The sequence below is a fragment of the Carcharodon carcharias genome, chromosome 4, assembly GCF_017639515.1.
Source record: "Carcharodon carcharias isolate sCarCar2 chromosome 4, sCarCar2.pri, whole genome shotgun sequence".
Classification (NCBI taxonomy): Eukaryota; Metazoa; Chordata; class Chondrichthyes; order Lamniformes; family Lamnidae; genus Carcharodon; species Carcharodon carcharias.
This window is the reverse complement of record NC_054470.1, coordinates 167,972,438-167,995,534: the sequence shown is the minus strand read 5'-3', so window position 1 is coordinate 167,995,534 and position 23,097 is coordinate 167,972,438. Positions and strand designations below refer to the sequence as shown.

The following is a 23,097-nucleotide window of genomic DNA, read 5'->3' as shown; positions in this document are numbered from 1 at the left end:
ATATGGCGTAGGTACACCCACAGTGCTGTTAGGAAGAGAGTTCCAGGATTTTGACCCAGCAACAGTGAAGGAACGGAGATATAGTTCCAAGTTAGAATGATGTGTGGCTTGAAGGGGAACTTCCAAGTGGTGATGTTGCCATGCATCTGATACCCTTGTTCTTCTAGGCTGTAGAGGACGTGAGTCTGGAAGGTGCTGACTAAGGAACCTTGATGAGTTGCTGTAATGCATCTTATAGATGGTACACACTGCTGCTACTGGAGGCAGTGGATGTTGGAGGTGGGGGATGGGGTGCCATTCAAGCAGGCTGCTTTGCCCTGGATGGTGTTGAGCTTCTTGGTTGTTGTTAGAGCTGCACTCATCCAGGCAAGTAGAGAATATTCCATCACACCCCTGACTTGTGCCTTGTAGGTGGTGGACAGGCTTTAGGGAATCAGGTGGTGAGTTACCCGTTGTAAAATTCCCAGCCTCTGACCTGCTCTTGTAGCCACCGTATTCATATTGCTGGTCCAGTTCAGTTTCTGGTCAATGATAATCCCCAGGATGTTGATAGTGACAGATTCATTCAGTAATGCCATTGAATGACAAGGGGAGATGTTTGGGTTCTCGTTTGTGTTATGACACGGCAGATGATGTGTGCCAGGGGGACCAAATCCACGAGGGTCGCGCTATCACAACGGGTTTTGCAATCTGAATTTATTTCGATATGTGTGCACTGAATTCAGAAGTAATAAGCCCATCAAGACTTTGAGATTTAAAAAAAATCAAGTAAAATATTTATGAACAAAAGAAAAGATTTCACGCGCACATATAAGACTACATTTACTACTATAATAATTCCTAAATTCCTAATTAACCTGACATCCAGTTCCCCCTTTAAGGCAATGGTCTAAAAATAGATTTTAGATTTTAAACAGACCCAGCAAATTAACACAATACGCTGGGAAGTGGAATTCTAAATGGCTTTTCTATAGCTTCAGTTTGGCCAACAGCAGACTAATGCACAAACACTGGATGCTTCATTAAGGCTATTTCTCATATTTCTGTTAGATCTCACATGGCATTCTCCTGACACATAGCCTCATTCTCCTTTATATGTGTTTCTCTCTTTTAATATGTAAATTATATTGTTTCATATGTCTTTGAAACTGTATCTTCCTCACAATATAAAAACTTTCATGTTGCTACTATTCATCGTCAGTAGCCTTTGGGAAAAATAAACATTCCTTAGCCTTGCTTAGCTGGCTAGCTTTTTTTTTTATTCATTCACGGGATGTGGGCTTTGCTGGCTGGGCCAGCATTTATTGCCCATCCCTAGTTGCCCTTGAGAAGGTGGTGGTGAGCTGCCTTTCTTGTGGTGTAGGTACACCCACAGTGCTGTTAGGAAGGGAGTTCCAGGATTTTGATCCAGCAACAGCGAAGGAACGGCGATATATTTCCAAATCAGGATGGTGAGTGAATTGAAGGGGAACTTCCAAGCGGTGGTGTTCCCATTTATCTGCTGCCCTTGCCCTTCTTGGTGGTAGTGGTCGTGGGTTTGGAAGGTGCTGTCTAAGGAGCCTTGGTGAATTCCTGCAGTGCATCTTGTAGATGGAATACACTGCTACTACTGTGCATCAGTGGTGAAGGGAATGAATGTTTGTTGATGTGGTGCCAGTCAAGTGGACTGCTTTGTCCTGGACGATGTCCAGTTTCTTCAGTGTTCAGGAGCTGCATTCATGCAGGCAAGTGAGGAGTATTCCATCACATTCCTGACTTGTGCCTTGTAGATGGTGGGCAGGCTTTGGGGAGTCAGGAGCTGAGTTATTCATCGCACGATTCCTAGCCTCTGACCTGCTCTTGTAGCCATTGTACTTATATGACTAGTCCAGTTCAGTTTCTGGTCAATGGTAACCCCCAGGATGTTGATGGTGGAGGATTCAGCGATGGTAATGCCATTGAACATTGGGGGGCGATGATCGGATTTTCCCGAGTTGGAGATGGTCATTGCCTGACACTTGTGTGGTTACTTGTGAATGTTACTTGCCACTTGTCAGCCCAAACCTGGATATTGTCCAGGTCTTGCTGCATTTGGACATGGACTGCTTCAGTATCTGAGGAGTCGCAAATGGTGCTGAACATTGTGAAATCATCAGCGAACATCCCCACTTCTGATCTTACGATGGAAGGAAGGTCACTGATGAAGCACTGAAGATGGTTGGGCCTAGGACACCTAGGCTAAGCTAGTTGTAAACAGACTAAAACCTCGTTGAAATCCAACTCTCCTGTCATATATCTAAAAATGCAAATTCCCTTCACACCTTACATGCTAAGCCAGCATCCATGTTTAGTCATTAGCATGGCAAGCACTGAGCTTCTTTTAACGAGTTAAACCTGCAGTCTACTGGATCCCAAATGTAATTAAATCACTTACAGACAGACCCAACTGTACATACACTCATAAACCTACCTTACAATAAACCAGAATATTATGAAAATTATTATACTTTCATGACACTTGTTGGACAAGGTTATTGCCTGGCACTTGCAAAATTGCATAATAAGTCAGCTCTCATTTTATAGCTTACCAGCCACATTTTGTTATGCAGAATTAAAAGTTCAAAAGTAAAGGAAAATATAAGAAGGAAATCACACACTTACCAACCATAACTGGAGCTCCCTGCACTTCAAAGTGGTCAACAAGTTCCCTAGCCGAAGAAACAAATTCAGATCCTGCCCTGCAAAAGTTAAAACATTTCCTCTAGTTTTGTTAAAAATACATTTTAAATCAAGAGCTATTTGCCATGACTTCATACAAGAATAAAACAAAAGCATGCAGTTTCATGCTAAATATGTTGGTATGTTGGATGTACTAATTTCAATACAACTTAGTTCATCATCATGTACTTAGTTAAAAAATCAGGTTAATATCCAAATTTAGATCAAACCAAATTTAAACAAAGGTTGACGGGGTCAGTGATAACAGAATACTTATAAGTTGGAACTTATGTAGGTAACAGCTTGAGAAGATTTCAACTTGATTGGCGATCTTGGAGCAACGTATTTTCCTGTCCCAGAACAGTAAAAGACTCCAGGGCACAAAACACCTTATCGATTTTTGCTCCCAGTGTTCTTGGGATCCATTTTATTTTGCCGAATATACAATTGAGGACACCATTTCTATGCTGCTCATTTTGTTGGTGTCAAAGATTATAGTGGCAGCGGGAGTGAAATAAGAGTAGAGGTTGTTAGTGGGAGATACAGTAATTTGTGCAGATGGGAGTAGGAAAAAAGGGATATAGACAGATTAAACGTAAGCTAAATATTTCAGGTGCTGGAGATAGGAAATAAAAACAGAAAAAAAAGCTGAAATAACTCAGCAGGTCTGGCAGCATCTGTGGAGAAAGAAACAGAGCTGACGTTTCAAGTCCAATATGACTCTTCTTCAGGACTGGAGAGAGGTAGAAATGTGATGGGTTTTATGCTGTTGAAAAAGGGTGAAGGGGCAAATGGAGGAAAATAGGTGGTCAGTGATTGGTTGGAGGGCAGGAGACATTAAATGACAAAGATGTCATGGAACACAAGATAAAGAGAGTGGTAATGATAGTATAAAGACGGGAGCTTTGGTCCAGAGTAGTGTTGACAGCAGAACAGCATCATCTGAAAGCAAAATAGCACCATGTGTTAATAGTAAAGAAAGAGATCAGCACTATCTGAAAGTATAAAAGGTCTGAAGTTGTGAATTCAATGTTGAGTCTGGAAGGCTGTAAAGTGCTTAATCTGAAAATGGGGTACTGTTCCTGTAGCTTGCGCTGGGCTTTACTGGAACACTGTAGCAGGCTAAGGACAGAAATATGAGTATGATAGCAAGATGGTGAATTGAAATAGCAAGCGATAAGAAAGTTGGGCTCACGATTGTGGGCTGAGTGAAGGTATTCCACACAGTGGTCATGCTGTCTGCATTTATTCTCCCCAGTGTAGAGGAGACAGCATTGTGAGCAGTGAATATAGTACTGAAAGAAGTACAAGTAAATCGCTGCTTTACCTATGAGTGTCTGGGTCCTTGCACAGTGAGGAGGTAAAAAGCGAGGTGTTACACTTTCTGCAATTGCATGGAAAGCATCATGAGAAGGCAATGAGGAGGTGTTGGGGGTGATAGAGGAGGAGTGGACCAGGGTGTCACAGAGGGAATGGTCCCTTTAGAATGTTCCGAGGGGAAGATGTGTTTTATGGTGGCATCATGCTGGAGTTGGTGGAAATGGTAGAGGATGATCCTTTGAATACAGAGGCTGGTGGGGTGGAATGTGAGGGCAAGGGGAACCTATCATGGTTCTGGAAGGGAGGGGAAGGGGTGAAGGCAGAAGTGCAGGAAATAGGTCAAACATGGTTGAGAGCCCTGTTAACCACAGTGGGGTGGGATTGGTGGTGTGGGGAGAGAGAATCTTCAGCTGAGGAAAAAGGAAGCCATGTCAGAAGCGCTGTTGTGGAAGGCAGCATCATCGGAACAGATGCAACAAACACTGAGTGATTGGGAGAATGGAATGGAGTCCTTATAGGAAGCAAGGTGTGAGGAGGTGTAGTTGAGTTAGCTGCGGGAGTCAATGAGCTTTCAATGAATATTGGTAGACAATCTATAACCAGAAATGGAGACAGAGAATTCAAAGAAACGAAAGGAAGTGTTGGTGATAGACCATGTGAAGGTGAGAAGGGGATGGAAATTGGAAGCAAAATTGATAAATTTTCCAGGTCCAGATGGGAGCATGAAGCGGCACTGATACAGCCATCAATGATTAACAGATTAAATGAGCAGGTAAAACTGTGGCACATTGAGTAGCATGGATCAAAGAAAGACGAGTCAGAATATTTTCTTAATGACAAGTAACTGAGAAGCAACAAAGCAATTTGTGAATCAAGGTACACAAATCACAAAGATTTAGGCCATTGGTCAAAATATAGTTAAAAAGGCTAATGGAATATTGATTTCATCTCAAGGGGATGGAATACACAAGGAATGAAGCAATGCTTCAGTTGGTATAGAGCCCATGCAGACAGCATCTGGAGTACAGCATTCAGTTTTGGGCATTGCCCCTCAGGAAGGATAGATATGTTGGCTTTTGAAGGAGTACAGGGCAAATTCACCGAAGTGATACCAGGACTTCAAGGCTTAAGTTGAGGACAGGTTGCATAAACTTGGGTTGGGTTCTGCTGAGTTTACAAGATTGAGGGGTGATCATATTGAGGTGTTTAAAAAGATATAAGGATTTGATAGATTAGATAAAGCTATGGAGGAACAGAGAACAATAGCACACAATCTTAACGTTGCAGCTAGAAAATTTAAGAGCAAGATCAGAAGAGTCATGGTATGAATGTTACTTGCCACCTAACAGCTCAAGCCTGAAAACCATTCAGGTACCACCTGGCAGAACCCAAACTGTGTAGCATAATGATGAGTATGTGCTGCTTGATAGCATTGTTGGTGTGAATGAAATTGGTTGAAGACTGGCTTCAATGGGAGTGGGAACCCCAGGAGGTGGTGACGATGGAATTACTGATCTGGCATTTCTGCCTGAAAATAGCTGCAAACGCTTGAGCATTATAAGAAAATCATCCTTTAGAATTTTGCTTTGTAGAAGAATCAAACCATGTAATCAAATTCTTTAGCCTTAACACGTCTGTTTAACTTCAAATGCCATTATTTAAGACTCTACGTGAACCTTTGTAACCTCAGCCTGCATATTTGCATGTAACTGCATTAAACTGTACTGAACTAGTCAAAACCAATATGAGTTGATAAGGTAAAAGCAAAATACTGCAGATGCTGGAAATCTGAAACAAAAACAAAAATTGCTGGAAAAACTCAGCAGGTCTGACAGCATCTGTGGACAGAAAGACAGAGTTAACGTTTCAAGTCCATATGACTGTTTTTCAGGGCTAAAGAGAATTAGGAATGTGGTAAACTCTCTCTCCACATTTCTACTTCTCTTTAGTTCTGAAGAAGAGTCATTCGGGCTTGAAGCATTAACTCTGTCTTTCTCTCCACAGATGCTGTCAGACTTGCTGAGTTTTTCCAGCAATTTGAGTTGATAAGATGTCTGCCAATGTGAGAACTCTCCCACTTAAGAATGTTGCAGATTGAGAGTTAATGTCAGATGCCAGGGACCAATTAAAAATCATTAGGTGTCCTGGTAAGTGGTCAATTGGTTCAAATGGTTTGTAAAGGGACTAATTAACTGTCTAGGTTTTAAGAAAGGAAGCTGAATCATGTTTGTTGCAGCAGAGAGGAGACAGGTTCAAAAGGAAAATAATGCCCCTACCCAAGGTCCAAGAACTAAGCAAATCACAAAAGTCTGAAGAACAAACCAGGGAAGTCTGAGGAGGCTGCACTAAAGAAAATTCTGAGAGGGACAAGAGAAGCCCACAAGGTGAATCCAGACCAGGTTTTTGCACACTCTGTTGTCCATAGCCGAAATGAGAAGAATAACCTGTTGTTATGTTAATTACTGCCCAATTTACTAAGTCATGCTTAATTAATATTTCCACTTTGCTACAATTTGACAATCTCGCTGTCAACTTATTTATCACGTAGGGATTCCTTATAACATTTTGTACTGAAGGGCTCTGCCATCATTGAGGATGGGAATATTCATGCAACCATCTCCTCCCGTTGGTTGTTTAATTGTTCACCACCATTCACAACTGGATGGTGCAGGCCAGCAGCGCTTTGACCTAATCAGCTTGTTATGAGATCACTTTGATCTCTCTCTAACATTCTGGTTCCGCTATATAGCATGCTTGTAGCCCGAGGTGCAACTTCACCAGGCTGGCGCTTCATTTTTAGGTACATCTGGTGCTGGTGCTAGTGCTGGTCCTGGTCCTGGCATGGGGGGGGGGTGAAGGCAGTGGCATAGTGGTAATGTCACTGGACGAGTGTTCCAGAGACCCAGGGTAATGCTCTGGGGGCCCAGCAGATGGTGAAATTTGAATTCAATAAAAATCTGGAATTAAAAGTCTGATGGTGACCATAAAACCATTGCTGATTGTTATAAAAACCCATCTGGTTCACTAATATCCCTAAGGGATTGTTGTCCTTACCTGATCTGGCCTACATGAGGCTCCAGACCCACCTGCAATGTGGTTGACTCTTAAATGCAATTAGGGATGGGCAATAAATGCTGGCATAGTCAGCAACGCCTACATAACATTAATGAATAAAAAAAACTCACTGAACCAACATTGGCCTGCTGGCTTGATGGTGATGACAAAGTGAGGGATATGTTGAGCCATGAGGTTAAAAGATTGTGGTAGAATACAATTCCGTTATGCCAGTGAGCCACAGCACCTAGCAAATGATCAATTTTGAGTTGCTAGATCGGTTTTGAATCCATTCCATTCAGCAGTGCCACACAACACAATGGAGCATGCCCTCAGTCTAAAACGGAATTCCATCTCCACAGTGGTCACTACTACCAATACTGTCATGGACAGATGCATTCACGACAGGTAGCTTACTGATGATGAAGTGGCTTTTCCCCATGTGATGGTTCTCCCTTCACCTGTGCAGGTCTTGTCTGACAACTATGTCCATCAGGCCTCAGCCAGCTTAGTCAATAGTGATGCTATTGAGCCACTCTTGATGATTGACATTTACGTCCCCGACCCAGAGCACATTCTGGTGCTCTTGCCAGCCTCAGTGCTCTTTCAACATGGAGGAGTACTGATTCATCAGCTCAGGGAGGGTGGTAGGTGGTAATAAGCAGGAGGTTTCCTTGCTTTAATTTGACCCAAAACCTTGAGACTTCACGGGGTCCAAAGGCAATGCTGGGGACTTCCAGGGCCAATCCCTGCTAACAGTACAACTCTGGGCTGCCACTGGTATTTCTGTCCTGACTCACCAGTTGGTGATGAGCGGGTCTGGGATGTTGGCTGAAAGTTACGATTTGGAGATCATATCTGTAAGGCTGCTGCTTGACTAGTCCATAGGACAGCTCTCCCAATTTTGGGACAAGTCCCCATATGTTAGCAAGGTGAATTTTGCAGAATTGAGTGGGCTGGGTGTGTCTTTGTCATCTGCGGTGCCAAGTTCAATGGTGAGTGGTCCACCTGGGTTTAGTCTTATTATAGTTCTCAGCAGCGATTTGATAAAGTGGAGTGGCTTACTTAGGGGGCAGTTAAGAGTCAGCCACATTTCTGTGGATCTGGAGTCACACATGAGCCAGAATGGGGAAGCATGCAGTTTACTTCCCTAAAGTTCATTAGTGAACCTGATGAGCCTTTATGACAATCCAGTAATTTCTTGGTCAAGTTACTGATACTAGATTTTTGTTATTCCAGATTTATTGCCCCAACTGCAGTGGTGAGATTTGAACTCATGTCTAGGTCATTAGTCTGTGCCTCTGGACTCCTGGTCCAGTAACATTACCACAACACTACCATATCCTGACTTTTTACAAAGGCTTAGGTCAAATACTAACGTGCAATTTGATCACTGGAGAGAATTCAAAAAGAGCTGAAAGAATGACCACCAATTATGAAGCCAACCAGATAAGAGTTCAGGTTAGAGAAACTCAATTTAATTCATGAAGATCTCAATGCTGTTCATAAAATATTAAATGGTATCAATACCTTACCTTAAAGCAAGACTGATAAGTAGGATAAGAGGACATGTACTTAACTTTGTGAAAAATAAGTTTAGGGAATATTTTACCTTATGGTTTTCTTACCGGATGCTCATGAGCTTTGATGTAATCCCCAACAAATTTAATACTGACCGGATCTCAAAAGATCCAATCCAATCTGTTGATCCAATAATACTGGGGCCTTTATCTCCAGCACTTACCAACATCTGAAAATGCAAAAAGCAAACAGTTTACTAAGTCACAATTCTTGAAAGAGATATAAAACTTTAGCAGAAAATGTGCAGCCTTGCCTATAGTTTCAAAAAAAGCAAGAGAAAGGAGGATTTATCAACTAAATTATGCTTCACAATATTAAAGATTAAAATCAAAGCACCAATCTGATATCTTCTATTAATCATACAAACATACAAATTAGGAGCAGGAGTAGGCCACTCGGCTCCTCAAGCCTGCTCCACCATTCAATAAGATTATGGCTGATCTGAATGTACCCTCAACCCCACATTCCTGCCTAACCCCGATAACCTTTCATCCCCTTGCTGATCAAGAATCTATCTAGCTCTGCCTTAAAAATGTTCAAAAACTCTGCTCCCAACGCTTTTTGGAAGAGAGTTCCAAAGACTCTCAACCCTCAGAGAAAAAAATTTGCCTGTCTTAAATGAGTGAAACCTTATTTTTAAACAGTGACCCCTGGTTCTAGGTTTTCCCACAAGAGGAAATGTCCTCTCCACATCCACCCTGTCAGAACCCCTCAGGATCTTAAAGATTTCAATTATGTCGCCTCCTACTCTTCTAAATTTCAGTGGATAAAAACCTAACCTGTCCACCCTTTCCTCATAAAACATTCCTCATAAAACAACCTGCTCATTCCTGGTATTAGCTTAGTAAACTCTCTCTAAACTGTTTCTAATGTATTTACATAAAAGCAAAAAACTGCAGATGCTGGAAATCCAAAACAAAAACAAAAATATGTGGAAAAACTCAGCAGGTCTGGCAGCATCTGCGAAGGGGAACACAGTTAATGTTTCGAGTCCGAATGACCCTTCAACAGAACTAAGTAAAAATAGAAGAGAGGTGAAATATAAGCTGGTTAAAGGGTGTTGGGCGGTGGGACGGGACAAGTAGAGCTGGATAGAGGGCCAGTGATAGGTGGAGATAACCAAAAGATGTCACAGACAAAAGGACAAAGAGGTGTTGAAGGTGGTGATATTATCTAAGGAACGTGCTAATTAAGGGGAGAAAGCAGAACAAGCAAGGTACAGATAGCCTTAATGGGGGTGGGGTGGGGTGAAGGAATCAAAAAAGGCTAAAAGGTAGTCATAAAACAATGGATGGAAATACATTTAAAAATAATGGAAATAGGCGGGAAAAGAAAAATCTATTTAAGTTATTGGGAAAAAAAAGCATTACCCAGACCTCCCTGTCGCTGGCCATTTCAACACACCACCCTGCTCTCATGCCTATATGTCCATCCTTGGCCTGCTGCATTGTTCCAGTGAAGCTCAAAGCAAACTGGAGGAACAGCACCTCATCTTCCGACTCGGACTTTATTTTTTACCCAATGATTTATATGGATTTTTCTTTTCCCACCTATTCCCATTATTTTTAAATGTATTTCCATCCATTGTTTTATGTCTACCTTTTAGCCTTTTTTGATTCCTTCACCCCACCCCCACTAGGGCTATCTGTATCTTGCTTGTCCTTTCCACCCTTAATTAGCACATTCCTTAGATAATATCACCACCTTCAACACCTCTTTGTCCTTTTGTCTATGACATCTCCACCTATCACTGGCCCCCTATCCAGCTCTGCTTCCCCCCCCCACCCCCCCCCACCCCGCCAAACCAGCTTATATTTCACCTCTGTTCTATTTTTACTTAGTTCCGTTGAAGGGTCATTTGGACTCGAAACGTTAACTGTGCTCCTCTCCGCAGATGCTGCCAGACCTGCTGAGTTTTTCCAGGTATTTTTGTTTTTGTTCTAACGCATTTACATCTTTCTTTAAATAAGGATACCAGTACTTTACACAATTCTCCAGATGTGGTCTTGCCAATGTCCTGTACAACTGAAACATAACCTCCCTACGTTTGTAATCAATTCCCTTCACAATAAATGATAACATTCTATTAGCTTTCCTAATTACCTGCTGTACCTGCATACTAATCTTTTGTGATTTATGCACAGGACACCCAGATCCCTCTGAATTCCAGAGCTCTGCAATCTCTCACCATTTAGATAATAAGCTTCTTTTTCACTCTTCCTGCCAGAATGAATGATTTCACATTTGCCCACATTATACTCCATTTCTTTGCCCATTCACTTAACCTATGTCACTTTGTAGCCTCCTTCTGTCCTCTTCACAATTTACTTTCCTACCTATCTTTGTGTTGTCAGCAAATTTAGCCACCATTCTTTCAGTCCCTTCATCCAAGTCATTTACATACATTGTAAAAAGTTGAAGCCCCAGCACCAATTCCACTCGTCACATCCTGCCGACCAGAAAGACCCAGTCATGCCCTGCTCTCTGCTTCCTATTAGCTAGCCAACTTTCTATCCATGCCAGTATGCTACCATCTACACCATGAGCTTTCAGTTTTTGCAATAACCTTCGATGTAGTACTTTATCTGGAATTCTGGCATTCTGGAAATCTAAGTGCAGTACCACCTTTATCCACAGCACATGTGACTCCTTCAAAGAACTCCAATAAATTGGTTAAACATGATTTCCCTTTTACAAAACCATGCAGAATTTTGTATCCCATGGACAGTTGCATGCCCGTCCCAAACAGGCAGCAAATACCGCACAATGTCATCGTGCGAGTGTCCAGATGTCATCGTGCCCTCGCGCAATATTTCTGTCGGTGGATGCGCAAGAGTTGGCAGCGTGCCCGTTGACAATTAAGAGGCCTATTAAGGCCATTAATGTATTAATTCAGTGCGATTTTGCACTGCCTGTCCAAAATTATGGTTGGTGGACGGGCGAATCGGCCAGGTGGCCTTTGGATTTTTGAGGAAACCTCATCCACGGGCAGGCTGAGGTTTCCGATGTTAATTAAACTTGTTTTGACAGAACTTTTATAATCTCTATGTTCATGTGAGGAAGTCTGATGTGTGGACATTTTTTCCTGCATTTCCAAATCTTTATTTCATGGTTTAAAATTCTTCAGCTCTCTGAGGCAGCCTTCAGGGAGTTTTTATTGCATGTAGCCCTGCGCCGACTTTAGCGCTCACCCTCCTCCTGCCCCCCCGACCCCAGCAACATTGCGCTTCTCAGTTCGCATTTCATACTGGCTGGCTATTAATTGGCCAGCCAGCCTGAAATCGTGGTCGGGGGCTGGTGCGGGCGGTGGCCCATTTCTCGGCTGCTCCCAGGCCTGCCCACCGTGCCCGCCTGACGATTCAAAAATCCTGCCCCATAAGTGCCCTGCTGTAACATCTTTAATAATAGCTTCTAACATTTTCCCTATGACAGATGTTAGGCTAATAGGCATATAGCTTCCTGCTTTCTGTGTCCCTCTGTTTTTGAATAAAGGAGTTATACTTGCTATTTTCAAATTTAGCGGAACCTTCCCCGAATCTAGGGCATTTTGGAAAATTAAAACCAGCGCATCAACTTTCTCACTAGCTACTTCTTTCAAGGCCTTAGGGTGAAATCCATCGGGACCTGGGGATTTGTCAGCCCACAGCCTCAACAATTTGCTCAATGCCATTTCCCTTGTGACTAATTTTCCAGAGTTCCTCCCTCCCTTCCATTTCCCTATTTCCAGGATGTTACTTGTGTTCTTTATAGTGAAGACCTAAGCAAAATACCTGTTAATTTGTCTGCCATCTCCCTACTTTCCATTATCAATTCTCCAGACACACGTTCTATAGGACCAATGTTCGCTTTGTTAACTCTTCTCTTATTTAAATATCCATAGAAACTCTTACTATCCATCTTTATATTACTAGCTAGCTATCTCTCATATTCTAATTTTTCCCTCCTTATCAATCTTTTTGTCATTCTTTGCAACCTTCTGACCTGCCACCTGTCCTTGCGTAATTATATGCTTTTTCTTTAAGTTTGATACTGTCTTTAACTTCTTTAGTTAACCATGGATGGTGGGCTCCCCCTTGGAATTTTTCTTTCTCATTGGAATGTATATAATGTGTACTCTGAAACATCCCTTTAAATGTCTGCTACTGAAATTCAATTGCCATATCCTTCAACCTCATTTGCCAGTTCACTTTAACCAGCTCTGCTTTCATGCCCTCATAATTGCCCTTATTTAAGTTTAAAATACTGGTCTTAGATGCAATAGTTTCGCCCTCAAAATGAATGAAAATTCAATCATATTATGATCGCTGTTACCTAGGGGTACCTTCACTAGGAGGTTATCAATTAATCCTATCGTTGCTCAATGCCAGGTCTAGTATAGCCTGCTTTCTGGTTGGCTCCAGAACGTGCTGATCTAAGAAACTATCCCGAAAACATTCTATGAACTCATCTACGCTACTTCTGCCCATCTGATTTTTACAGTCTATGTAGATTAAAATCCCCCATGATTATTGCTATACCTTTCTGGCAAGCTCCCATTATCTCTTCTTTTATACTCTGTCCTGCTGTGTAGTTACAATTAGGAGGCCTGTACACCACTCCCACAAAATGACTTCTTGCCTTATCATTCCTTATCTCAACCTAAATCGCTTCTACCTCCTGATTTCCTGAACTTAGGTCATCTCTCCCTAATGTGCGAATACCATCATTAATTAACAGAACCACCCCTCCAGCTTTTCCTAACTTCCTGTCCTTCCTAAATGTCACATACCCTTCAATATTCAGGTCCCAATCTATGTTTTTCCTGTAGCCATGTCTCTGTAATGGCTATCAGATCATACTTATTTATTTCTATTAGCACTATTAGTTCATCTGTTTTGTTTCAAATGCTATGTGCATTTAGATACAGAGCCTTTAGTTTTGTCCTTTTATTATTTTTGTAACATCTAACCTTATCTGCTGATTTACTCTTAGAATTGCACTTTGTCCCTTCCTGGAACAGTCTGTTTATCATTTCCTATATTAATACTGTCTCTCTTGCCTTGTCTCTACTCCTTACTTTACCACATCTTCCCAAATTTGATCCCTTGACCCCCACTATTTACAACCCTCTCTATTTCCCCAGTTTGGCGGCTCACGAGGCCACCAGCCCCAGCAGGGTTCAGGTGTAGACCATCCCAATAGTATAGATCCACTTTCCCCAATACTGGTACCAGTACCTCACAAACTGGAACCCACTTCTCCCACACCAATCTTTGAGCGATGCATTCATTTCTCTAATCTGATTTGTCTTAAACCAATTTGCACAAGGCTCAGGCGATAATCCAGAAATTATCTTTGAGGTTTGGCTTCTTAATTTGGTGCCTAGTCATCGTACTGACTATGCAGAGCCTCCTTCCTCATCCTGCCTATGTCGTTGGCACCTGCATGGACCATACCACTGGATCCTTCCCCCTCCCACTACAAGTTCCTCTCCAGCCCTGAGCAGATGTCCCAAACCTGTCACTGGGCAGGCAACAAAGCCGCCTGGACTCTCGCTCATTGTTACAGAGAACAGTGTCAAACCCCTTTACTATAATGTCTCCTTCTACCGCTACATTCCTTTTTGCATCCCACATTGGATGGCTTCTTGTACCATGGTGCTAGGTCAGTTTGCTCATCCACCCTGCATCCCCCACTCTCATCCAAACAAGCTAAGAGAACCTCAAAACTGTTGGACAATTGCAGAGGCTCACACTCCTGCCCTCTGGGTCCCCTTAACAGCCTCACTTGCAGTCATACCCTCTTGTCCTTGGCAACTGACCAATCATGAGAGCTGTTTTTGGATATCAATACTGCACTTACTTTGCTGATAGGATACAAACCAGAAAACCTGGTCTTCATTTCCTCCATGAAGAGCTGCATCTACCACAATACAAGTCTGAGCCAGTACAAAGATGTGGTGAGATCAGATGAATTTGAATATGCCACATTACAGAAAACAAGAGTGGTTATCTGATTTCCCAAGAGTAATGAATAAATAATTCCAAAAAGGACAGTGCAGGTTAGGCTCGTGCCACTGCTGTTTGAAGATTTTTAAATGGTAAAATATCTGCCAATCAATCTTTATTGGTCTTCCATTTTATTTGCATCTTCCAAAATTCTACAGATTCTGGAACGGTTCCTGCTGATTGGAAGGTAGCAAATGTAACCCCATGATTTAAAAAGAGAGGGAGGCAAAAATGGGGAACTACAGACCTGTTAGCCTGACATCAGAACTGGGGAAAATGCTAGAATCTATTATAAACAATGTGATAACTGGACACTGAGAAAATAATGCTACGGTGGGCAGAGTCAAGATGGATTTATGAAAGGGAAATCATGTTTGTCAAAACTGTTGCAATTTTTGAGGATATAACTAGCAGAATTGATAAGAAGAAACCAGTGGATGTGGTGTATTTGGATTTTCTGAAGATTTTCAATGAGGTCTCACACAAGAGGTTAGTAAACAAAATTAGAGCACATGGGATTTTTTTTTATTCATTCATGGGATGTGGGCTTCGCTAGGCCAGTATTTATATCCCATCCCTAATTGTCCTTGAGAAGGTGGTGGTGAGTTGCCTCCTTGAACCACTGCAGTCCATCTGGTGTAGGTACACCACAGTGCTGTTCGGAAGGGAGTTCCACGAATTTGATCCAGTGACAGTGAAAGAACGGTGATATATGTCTAAATCAGGATGGTGAGTGGCTTGGAGGGGAACTTCCAGGTGATAGTGTTCCCATGTGTCTGCTGCCCTGGTCCTTCTAGGTCGTGGGTTTGGAAGGTGCTGTCTAAGGATCATTGGTGAATTCCTGCAGTGCATTGTGTAGGTGGTACTGCTGAAGCTGTGCATTGGTGTCAGTGGTGGAGGCAGTGAATGTTTGTGGATGGGGTGCCAATCAAGCAGGCTGCTTTGTCCGAAATGGTGTCAAGTTTCTTAACTGCACTCATCCAGGCAAGTGGAGAGTATTCCAACATACTCATGATTTGTGCCTTGGAGATGTGGACAGGCTGTGGGGAGTCAGGAGGTGAGTTACTCGCCACAGGATTCCTAGCCTCTAACCTGCTGTTGTAGCTACAGCATTCATATGGCTAGTCCAGTTCAGTTTTTGGTCAATGGTACCCCTAGGGTGTTGATAGTTGGGGATTCAGCAAAGGTAATACCTTTGAAGGTCAAGGGGCAATGGTTAGATTCTCTCTTGTTGGAGATGATTATTGCTTGGCATTCGTGTAGCATGAATGTTACTTGCAACCCAAGCCTGGATATTGTCCAGGTCTTGCTGCATTTGGACATGGACTGCTTCAACATCTAAGGAGTTGCAAATGGTGAACACTGTGCATCAGCGAACATCACACTTCTGACCTTATGACGGAAGGAAGGTCATTGATGAAGCAGCTGAAGATATCTGGGTCCAGGACATTACCCTGAGGAACTCCTGCAGCAATGAGACTGAGGTGGGACTGAGATGATTGACTTCCAAGAACCACAATCATCTTCCTTTGTGCTTGGTATGACTCCAACCAGAGGAGAGTTTTTCCCCCGACTTCCATTGACTCCAGTTTTGATAGTGCTCCTTGATGCTATACTCAAGTCAAATGATGCCTTGATGTCAAGTGCAGTCACTCCTACTAATCCTGACTCTGGACTAATGCTTTGTTCTTTTACCAATACCGTAATATGGATTGAGAATTGGTTAACGGACAGAAGCAGACAGTAGGAATAAACAGGTGAACTGGAGAAAATTCTGAAGGAGAGAATCTACCTCCACTTGGAGAGGCAAGGTTTGATCAGGGACAGTCAGCATGGCTTTGTCAGAGGGAGGTCATGCCTGACAAATTTGATTGAATTTTTTGAGGAGGTGACCAGGTGTGTAGACGAGGGTAGTGCAGTTGATGTAGTTTATATGGATTTCAGCAAAGCCTTTGACAAGGTCCCACATGGGAGACTTATAAAGAAGGCAAATGCACATGGGATACAGGATAATTTGATAAGATAGATTCAAAATTGGCTTAGTTGTAGGAGACAGAGGGTGATGACAGAAGGCTACTTCAGTGACTGGAAGCCAGTGTCCAGTTGCATACCACAGGGATCTGTGCTGGGTCCCCTATTATTCGTCATTTATATAAGCGACATAGATGACTATGTGGGAGGTAGGATTAGCAAGTTTGCGGATGACGCAAACACTGGCCGGGTGGTTAACAGTGAGGTTGAGTGTCTTGGGCTACAGGAAGATATAGATGGGATGGTCAAATGGGCAGATAAGTGGCAGATGGAATTTAACCCTGAAAAGTATGAGGTGATACATTTTGGAAGGAGTAATTTGACAAGGAAGTATTCAATGAACGGCATGACACTAGGAAATTCTGAGGAACAAAGGGACCTTGGCGTGTGTGTCCACAGATCTCTGAAGGCGGAGGGGCGTGTTAGTGGGGTGGTGAAAAAGGCATATGGGACACTTGCCTTTACCAATCGAGGCATAGATTACAAAAGTAGGGAGGTCATGTTGAAGTTGTATAGAACCTTGATGAGGCCACAGCTGGGGTAAGATGTGCAGTTCTGGTCGCCACATTATAGGAAGGACGTGATTGCACTGGAGGGGGTGCAGAGGAGATTCACCAGGATGTTGGTGGTGACGGTCTGGAATGCACTGCCTGGGAGGGCGGTGGATGCGGGTTGTCTCTCATCCTTTAAAAAGTACCTGGATGAGCACTTGGCACGTCATAACATTCAAGGCTGTGGGCCAAGTGCTGGTAAATGGGATTAGGTAGGTAGGTCAGATGTCGGTGCAGACTTGATGGGCCAAAGGGCCTCTTCTGCACTGTGTGATTCTGAGATTCTCAGGTTGGCAGGCTTTGACTAGTGGGGTATCACAAGGATCAGTGCTTGGGCTCCAGATACTCACAATCTAGATCAATGATTTGGATATGTGGGCCAAGCGTAATATTTCCAAGTTTACTGATGTCGCAAAACTAGGTGGGAATGTGAGTTGTGAGGAGGATGCAAAGAGGCTTCACAGGCTAGATCATGCCTAACAAATTTGATTGAACTTAGACAGGCTAAGTGAGTAGGCAAGAACATGGCAGATGGAATATAATGCTGAGATATGTGAAGTTATCCACTTTGATAAGAAAAACAGAAATTCACAGTATTTTTAAATGGTGAGAGTTTGGGTAGTAAAAACAGAAAATGCTGGAAAAACTCACCAGGTCTGGCATTATCTGCAAAGGGGGAAACGGAATAAATGTTTGGATTCCAATATGACTTCTTCGGAACTGAAGGTAGAAATTTGATTTTTTTTTTATATTTGCAACTCACAAATCGCTCCTCTACATTGGGGAGAGCAAACGTAGACTGAGTGACCATTTTGCAGAACACCTCCATTCAGTCCACAAGCGTGACCCCGACCTTCCGGTCACCTGCCATTTCAATTCACCACCTTATCTTATTCTCATGCTCACATTTCTGTCTTCAGCCTGCTGCGATGTTCCAGTGAAGCCAAATACAGGCTTGAGGAACAGCACTTCATCATCTTCTGATTAGGCACTTTACAACCTTCTGGACTTACCATTGAGTTCAACAACTTTGGACCATGAACTCTTTCCTCCATTTTTCATTCCACCCCAACAACCCCCAAGTGTCGGTTTGTATCTTGATCTCATGTTTTGCTTTCATACAGCACTGCCCTTTACTCTGATATTAATACCTACTATGGACCAATGCTTTGTTCTTTTACTACTACTGTTACCACTCTCTTTGTCTTTTGTTTCATGACATCTTTGTCATTTAATCTCTCCACCCTCAAACCTATCCCTGACCTTTCCTTTTGCCCCTTCCCCCTTTTGCAACAGCATAAAAACCATTATATTTCTACTTCACTTCAGTTCTGAAGAAGAGTCATATTAGACTTGAAAAGTTAACTCAATTTAGCTCTCCACAGATGCTGCCAGACGAGACCTTCTGTGTTTTTCCAGCATTTTTCATTTTTATTTCAGATCTCCAGCAGCCACAGTATTTAGCTTTTATTTTAGAGATTAGGAATGTGTTGATGTCCAAAGGGACCTGGGTGTCCTTGCTCACAAGTCGCTGAAAGCTAACCTGCAGGTGCAGCAAGCAATTGGGAAGGCAAATGGTATGTTGGTCTTTATTGGAAGAATATTTGAGTACAAGAGTTAAGAAGTCTTGCTGCAATTGTATACAGCCTTGGTGAGGCTGTACCTGGAGTTTTGAGTACAGTTTTGGTCTCCTTACCCAAGGAAGGATATATTTGTATAAGGAAGTGCAACAAAAATTCACCAGACTTATTTGTGGGATGGCGGGATCGTGATATAAAGGAGAGATTGAAGTGACTGTGCCTGTATTCTCTAGAGTTTAGAAGAATGAAAGGTGATCTTATTGAAACAATCAAAATTTTTACAGGTCTCGACAGGGTAGATGCGTTGGATGCTTCCCCTGGTTACAGGGCTAGAACCAGGGGAAACACTCAGAATAAAAAATAAACCATGCTAAGGAAATTCTTCACTCAAAGGGTGGTGAATCCTTGGAATTCTCTACCCCAGAGGGCTGTGGAAGCTGTCATTGAGTATATTCAAGACAGAGATTGATAGATTTTGAGATATTATAGATATAAAGGGATATGGGATACGGCAGGAAAATGGTGTTGAGGTTGAAGATCAGCCATGATCTAGTTAAATGATGGAGCATGCTAGAGGGGCCAAATGACATACCTCTGCTCTTATTTTCTATGTTCCTGTTTTCTTTTAACTACCCTGCTTGTTACATCCCTAAAAACTCTACTAAATTTGTCAAACTGGATTTCCCTTTCACAAAATCATGTTAACTCTGCCTGCAATGACCTGTTACTACCTCTAATAATGGATTCTAGATTTTCCCAATGATAGACATTAGGCTAACTGGCCAACAGTTTGCTGCTTTCTGTCTCCCTCCTTGAACAGGGATATTATATTTGCAGTTTTCCAATCTTCTGGGACCTTTCCAGGATATAGAGAATTTTCAAAGATTACAAACAATGCATCTGCTATCTCTGCGGCTACTTCTTTTAAGAGCCTAGGGTGCAGGCTAACAGTCCAGGGGGCTTGTCAGCCTGAATTTCCATTAGCTTCCCATCACTTTTTCTCTAGCAATAGTGATTTTAAGTTCCTCCCGCCCTTTTGTCTCTTGATTTTCTGCTATTCTTGGGATGCATTCTACGTTTTAATATTACCCTTAACTTCCTTAACGAGCCATGGATTGTGCATCCTTCTAATAGTGTTTCTTCCTCAATAGAATATGTCTTTAGTGAGAGTTATGTAATATAGCTTTAAATGTCTATCCCAACTTCTCTATTGTCTTCCTTTTTAACCTATTTACCCAGTCTACTTTAGCTAACTCTGTCTGTGTACCCTTGTAATTGCCTTTCTTAAAGTTTAAGATACTAGCTATTGACCCACATTTTTCAGTCTTAAATTTAATATAAAATTCCATTATGATCACGCTTGCCTAGAAAATCTTTTACTATGAGGTATTTAACTAATCCTGTCTCATTACACATTACCATTGCCCACATCACTACCCTGCAATATTGCCTTGTCCTTTCTCTTGAACTATCCAAATCTCCCCTCAGATGAATTCCCAATATTTAGTTTAAAGTCCTCTCTACAGCCCTAGTTATACAACTCTCTACACTGCTCCTAGTGTAGTTCAGGTGAAGGCCATCCAAATGGTACAGCTCTCTCTTTCTCCATGACTAGTACCAGTGCCCCCATGAATCGAAACCCATTTCTCCCACACCAGTCTTTGAGCTACCCATTCAATCTCCTGCTCTTACTTAGCCTATGCCAATTTGCTCATGGCTCAGATAGTGATCTAGAGATTATTACCTCAGTAGTTCTGCTTTTCAATTTAGCCCCTAGCTGCTCATCCTCCCTCAGAAAAACCTCTTTCTTAGTCCTATGCTTTTGGTATCCATGTGAGAGACACTTAATGTGATCGGGGATTATTCCTGACCCCACCAACCTACAATGGCTCTGTCGTTCTCTGTCATTACATCATGTATTGCCTTTATTTGCTGAAACATCTCATCAAACTTTATGAAACATTTCAGTAAAACAATTAATTTCATTGATATAATTTTATAGTTAGGGCTTCAATTATTCAGTCATATAGCAAACAAATTCTTCTTTGAAAGCAAATTTATTAGTGCATTGTTTTGTACGGCTCCTGAACAAAACATTTATTTTCAATAAAAACGTGTGGCATAAAATAGTGCTTTTCTATGATTCCTGTTGAATAAGTCCCAAAAACATAAGAGAGAGAGAAAAATATTGACAATAATTTAAAAGGATATTCAAACCTGTTGGATCTTCTCATGTGATGGTATAGGGACATTGATGTATCCCTGATAGTTGAACCAGGATATGATGGTTTGCAAAGAACGGTATGCACAACCCCATCCACTGTCATTGATATTATCCTGCAAGTAGTGATGAAAAGTATACGATCCGTGCACTACATAAACCTATTCCAAAGTAAGTATAGAATATATGTAAACTCAAAATGCAGATAATTGAGCTATGATTTGACATAGTTATGCATTATTAAAATACTTGTAACTACAAATGCTGCCACTGCGGCTACTTCCAAAAACAGTTCAAAATATTGTAAATTCTGGTACATACCTTGAATTCTTCAGGATTGGGAAGTGGAATATACTTGTGTACAGTTCTCAGATGCTTATTCATTAAATCATCATTTGGAAAATTATAAGCCATGGGTCGGCGCAAGAGGGGTTTATTTCCTAGACCAAGTTTGTCATGTAACTCCTATACATTCAAAAAAAATGTGAACATTTTAACCTGACAACTTCATAAGATCTTTGGGTCATCCTTTAAAGATGATTTTACAACAGACATGAATATTCTAGTCTGAAAGCACAACCAAAAAAGTCCGTAAAGTTCTAATTTCGGCAATATCTTTATTAATGCATTAAGGTTGACTGCATAAATGCAGAAAATGTACACAAAGTCAAAATCAACTGTGCTCCTTACTCTAACATAACTACATATCTTGTAGCTACTAGAGCTGCTGCACTATAGGTCCTGAGAATATTGAAAAATTACTTCACTTTCCAGAAGCAGAATAACATAACCGGATCCTGTAAAAAAAAACTAGATTGCAGTTCTACTCTGTCCTCTTTCTTCGTTAGAATGTCCTTTTATTTCCAAATATCTGCAATGGACAACAATCGGAGAAACAAAAAAGCACAGGAGGTAATTCCAAGCCCTTTTACAACTTGAATTTAAATTGTTATTAATTTAATTATGGAGAGGAATGATGACTTCTACTATAATATTCAAATACACAGTTCAAGGTTTTGATGTTACATCACAGGAACAAAGAAACAAACGTAGGCCATTCAGCCCTTCAAATTGGTTCTACAATTCAATGAGACAATGGTTGATCAGTGGTCTAACTCCATATACCTGCCCTTGCCACCTATCAGTCCATAAATTCGGTTAACAAAATATTATAAATCCCAGTTTTAAAATTAACTATTCACCTAGAATCAACAGCTACTTGTGGAGGGGAGTTCCAAACTTCTACCACTCTTTGTGTGTAGAAATATTTCCTGACTTCAGTCTTGAAAGGCCTGGTTCTAACTTTTAGTTTTTGTCCCTCAGTCCTAAACTCCCCAACCAATACAGTAGTTTCTCTCTAACTACTCTAAAAGTTCCCCTAAATACCTTGTTAACTTCAAGCAATCACCCCATAATATTCTAAATTCCATTGAATTCCACTCTTAATTGTGTAATTTAGGGGAGGTAGTGGTATAGTGGTAAGGTCACTGGACTAATAATTCAACAGCTTAGGCTAATGCCCCGCGGCTATGAGTTCAAATTCCACCATGGCAACTGGTGAGTTTAAATTCAATTAATAAATCTGTAATTAAAAGCTGGTGATCATGGAATCATTGTCAATTGTCATAAAAACCCATCTGGTTCAAAAATGTCCTTTAGGAAAGGAAATCTGCCATCCTTACTTGGTCTGGCCTACATGTGACTCCAGATCCACAGCAATGTGGTTGAAATTTAAATGCCCTTTGAAATGACCTAGCATGCCATTCAGTTGTATCAAACTTTGTACCGCTATAAAGTCTACAAAATGGAATTAAACTGGACGGACCAGCCAATGTCGACTTAGCCATTAGAAACGACAACGGCAAACTCAGTCCTGTCAAATCTGCAAAGCACTCCTTACGAATATCTGGGGACTTGTGCCAAAATTGAGAGAGCTGACCTACAAACTAGTCAAGCATCAGCCTGATGTAGTCACTCACCGATTCATACATTATAAGTCCCAGAAGCCATCATCACCATCCTTGGGTATGTCTTGTCTCACCGGCAGGACAAACTCAGCAGAGCTGGCTGCACAG

At 41.7% G+C, this 23,097-nt stretch overlaps 1 protein-coding gene across 4 annotated transcripts in view; it reads right to left on the bottom strand.

The window, feature by feature from the left end:
* Window positions 1-23,097, bottom strand: part of ufsp2 (ufm1-specific peptidase 2) — a 94,835-nt gene that overhangs the window by 10,989 nt on the left and 60,749 nt on the right. For all 4 annotated transcript variants that reach the window (XM_041186904.1, XM_041186903.1, XM_041186905.1 and 1 more), the window contains 4 exons: window positions 21,344-21,487; window positions 21,019-21,183; window positions 8,700-8,821; window positions 2,641-2,717 (listed from right to left, as the gene is read on the bottom strand). In XM_041186904.1, coding sequence (XP_041042838.1) covers window positions 2,641-2,717; window positions 8,700-8,821; window positions 21,019-21,183; window positions 21,344-21,487 — 508 coding nt within the window. The remainder of the gene's footprint in view (window positions 1-2,640; window positions 2,718-8,699; window positions 8,822-21,018; window positions 21,184-21,343; window positions 21,488-23,097) is intronic.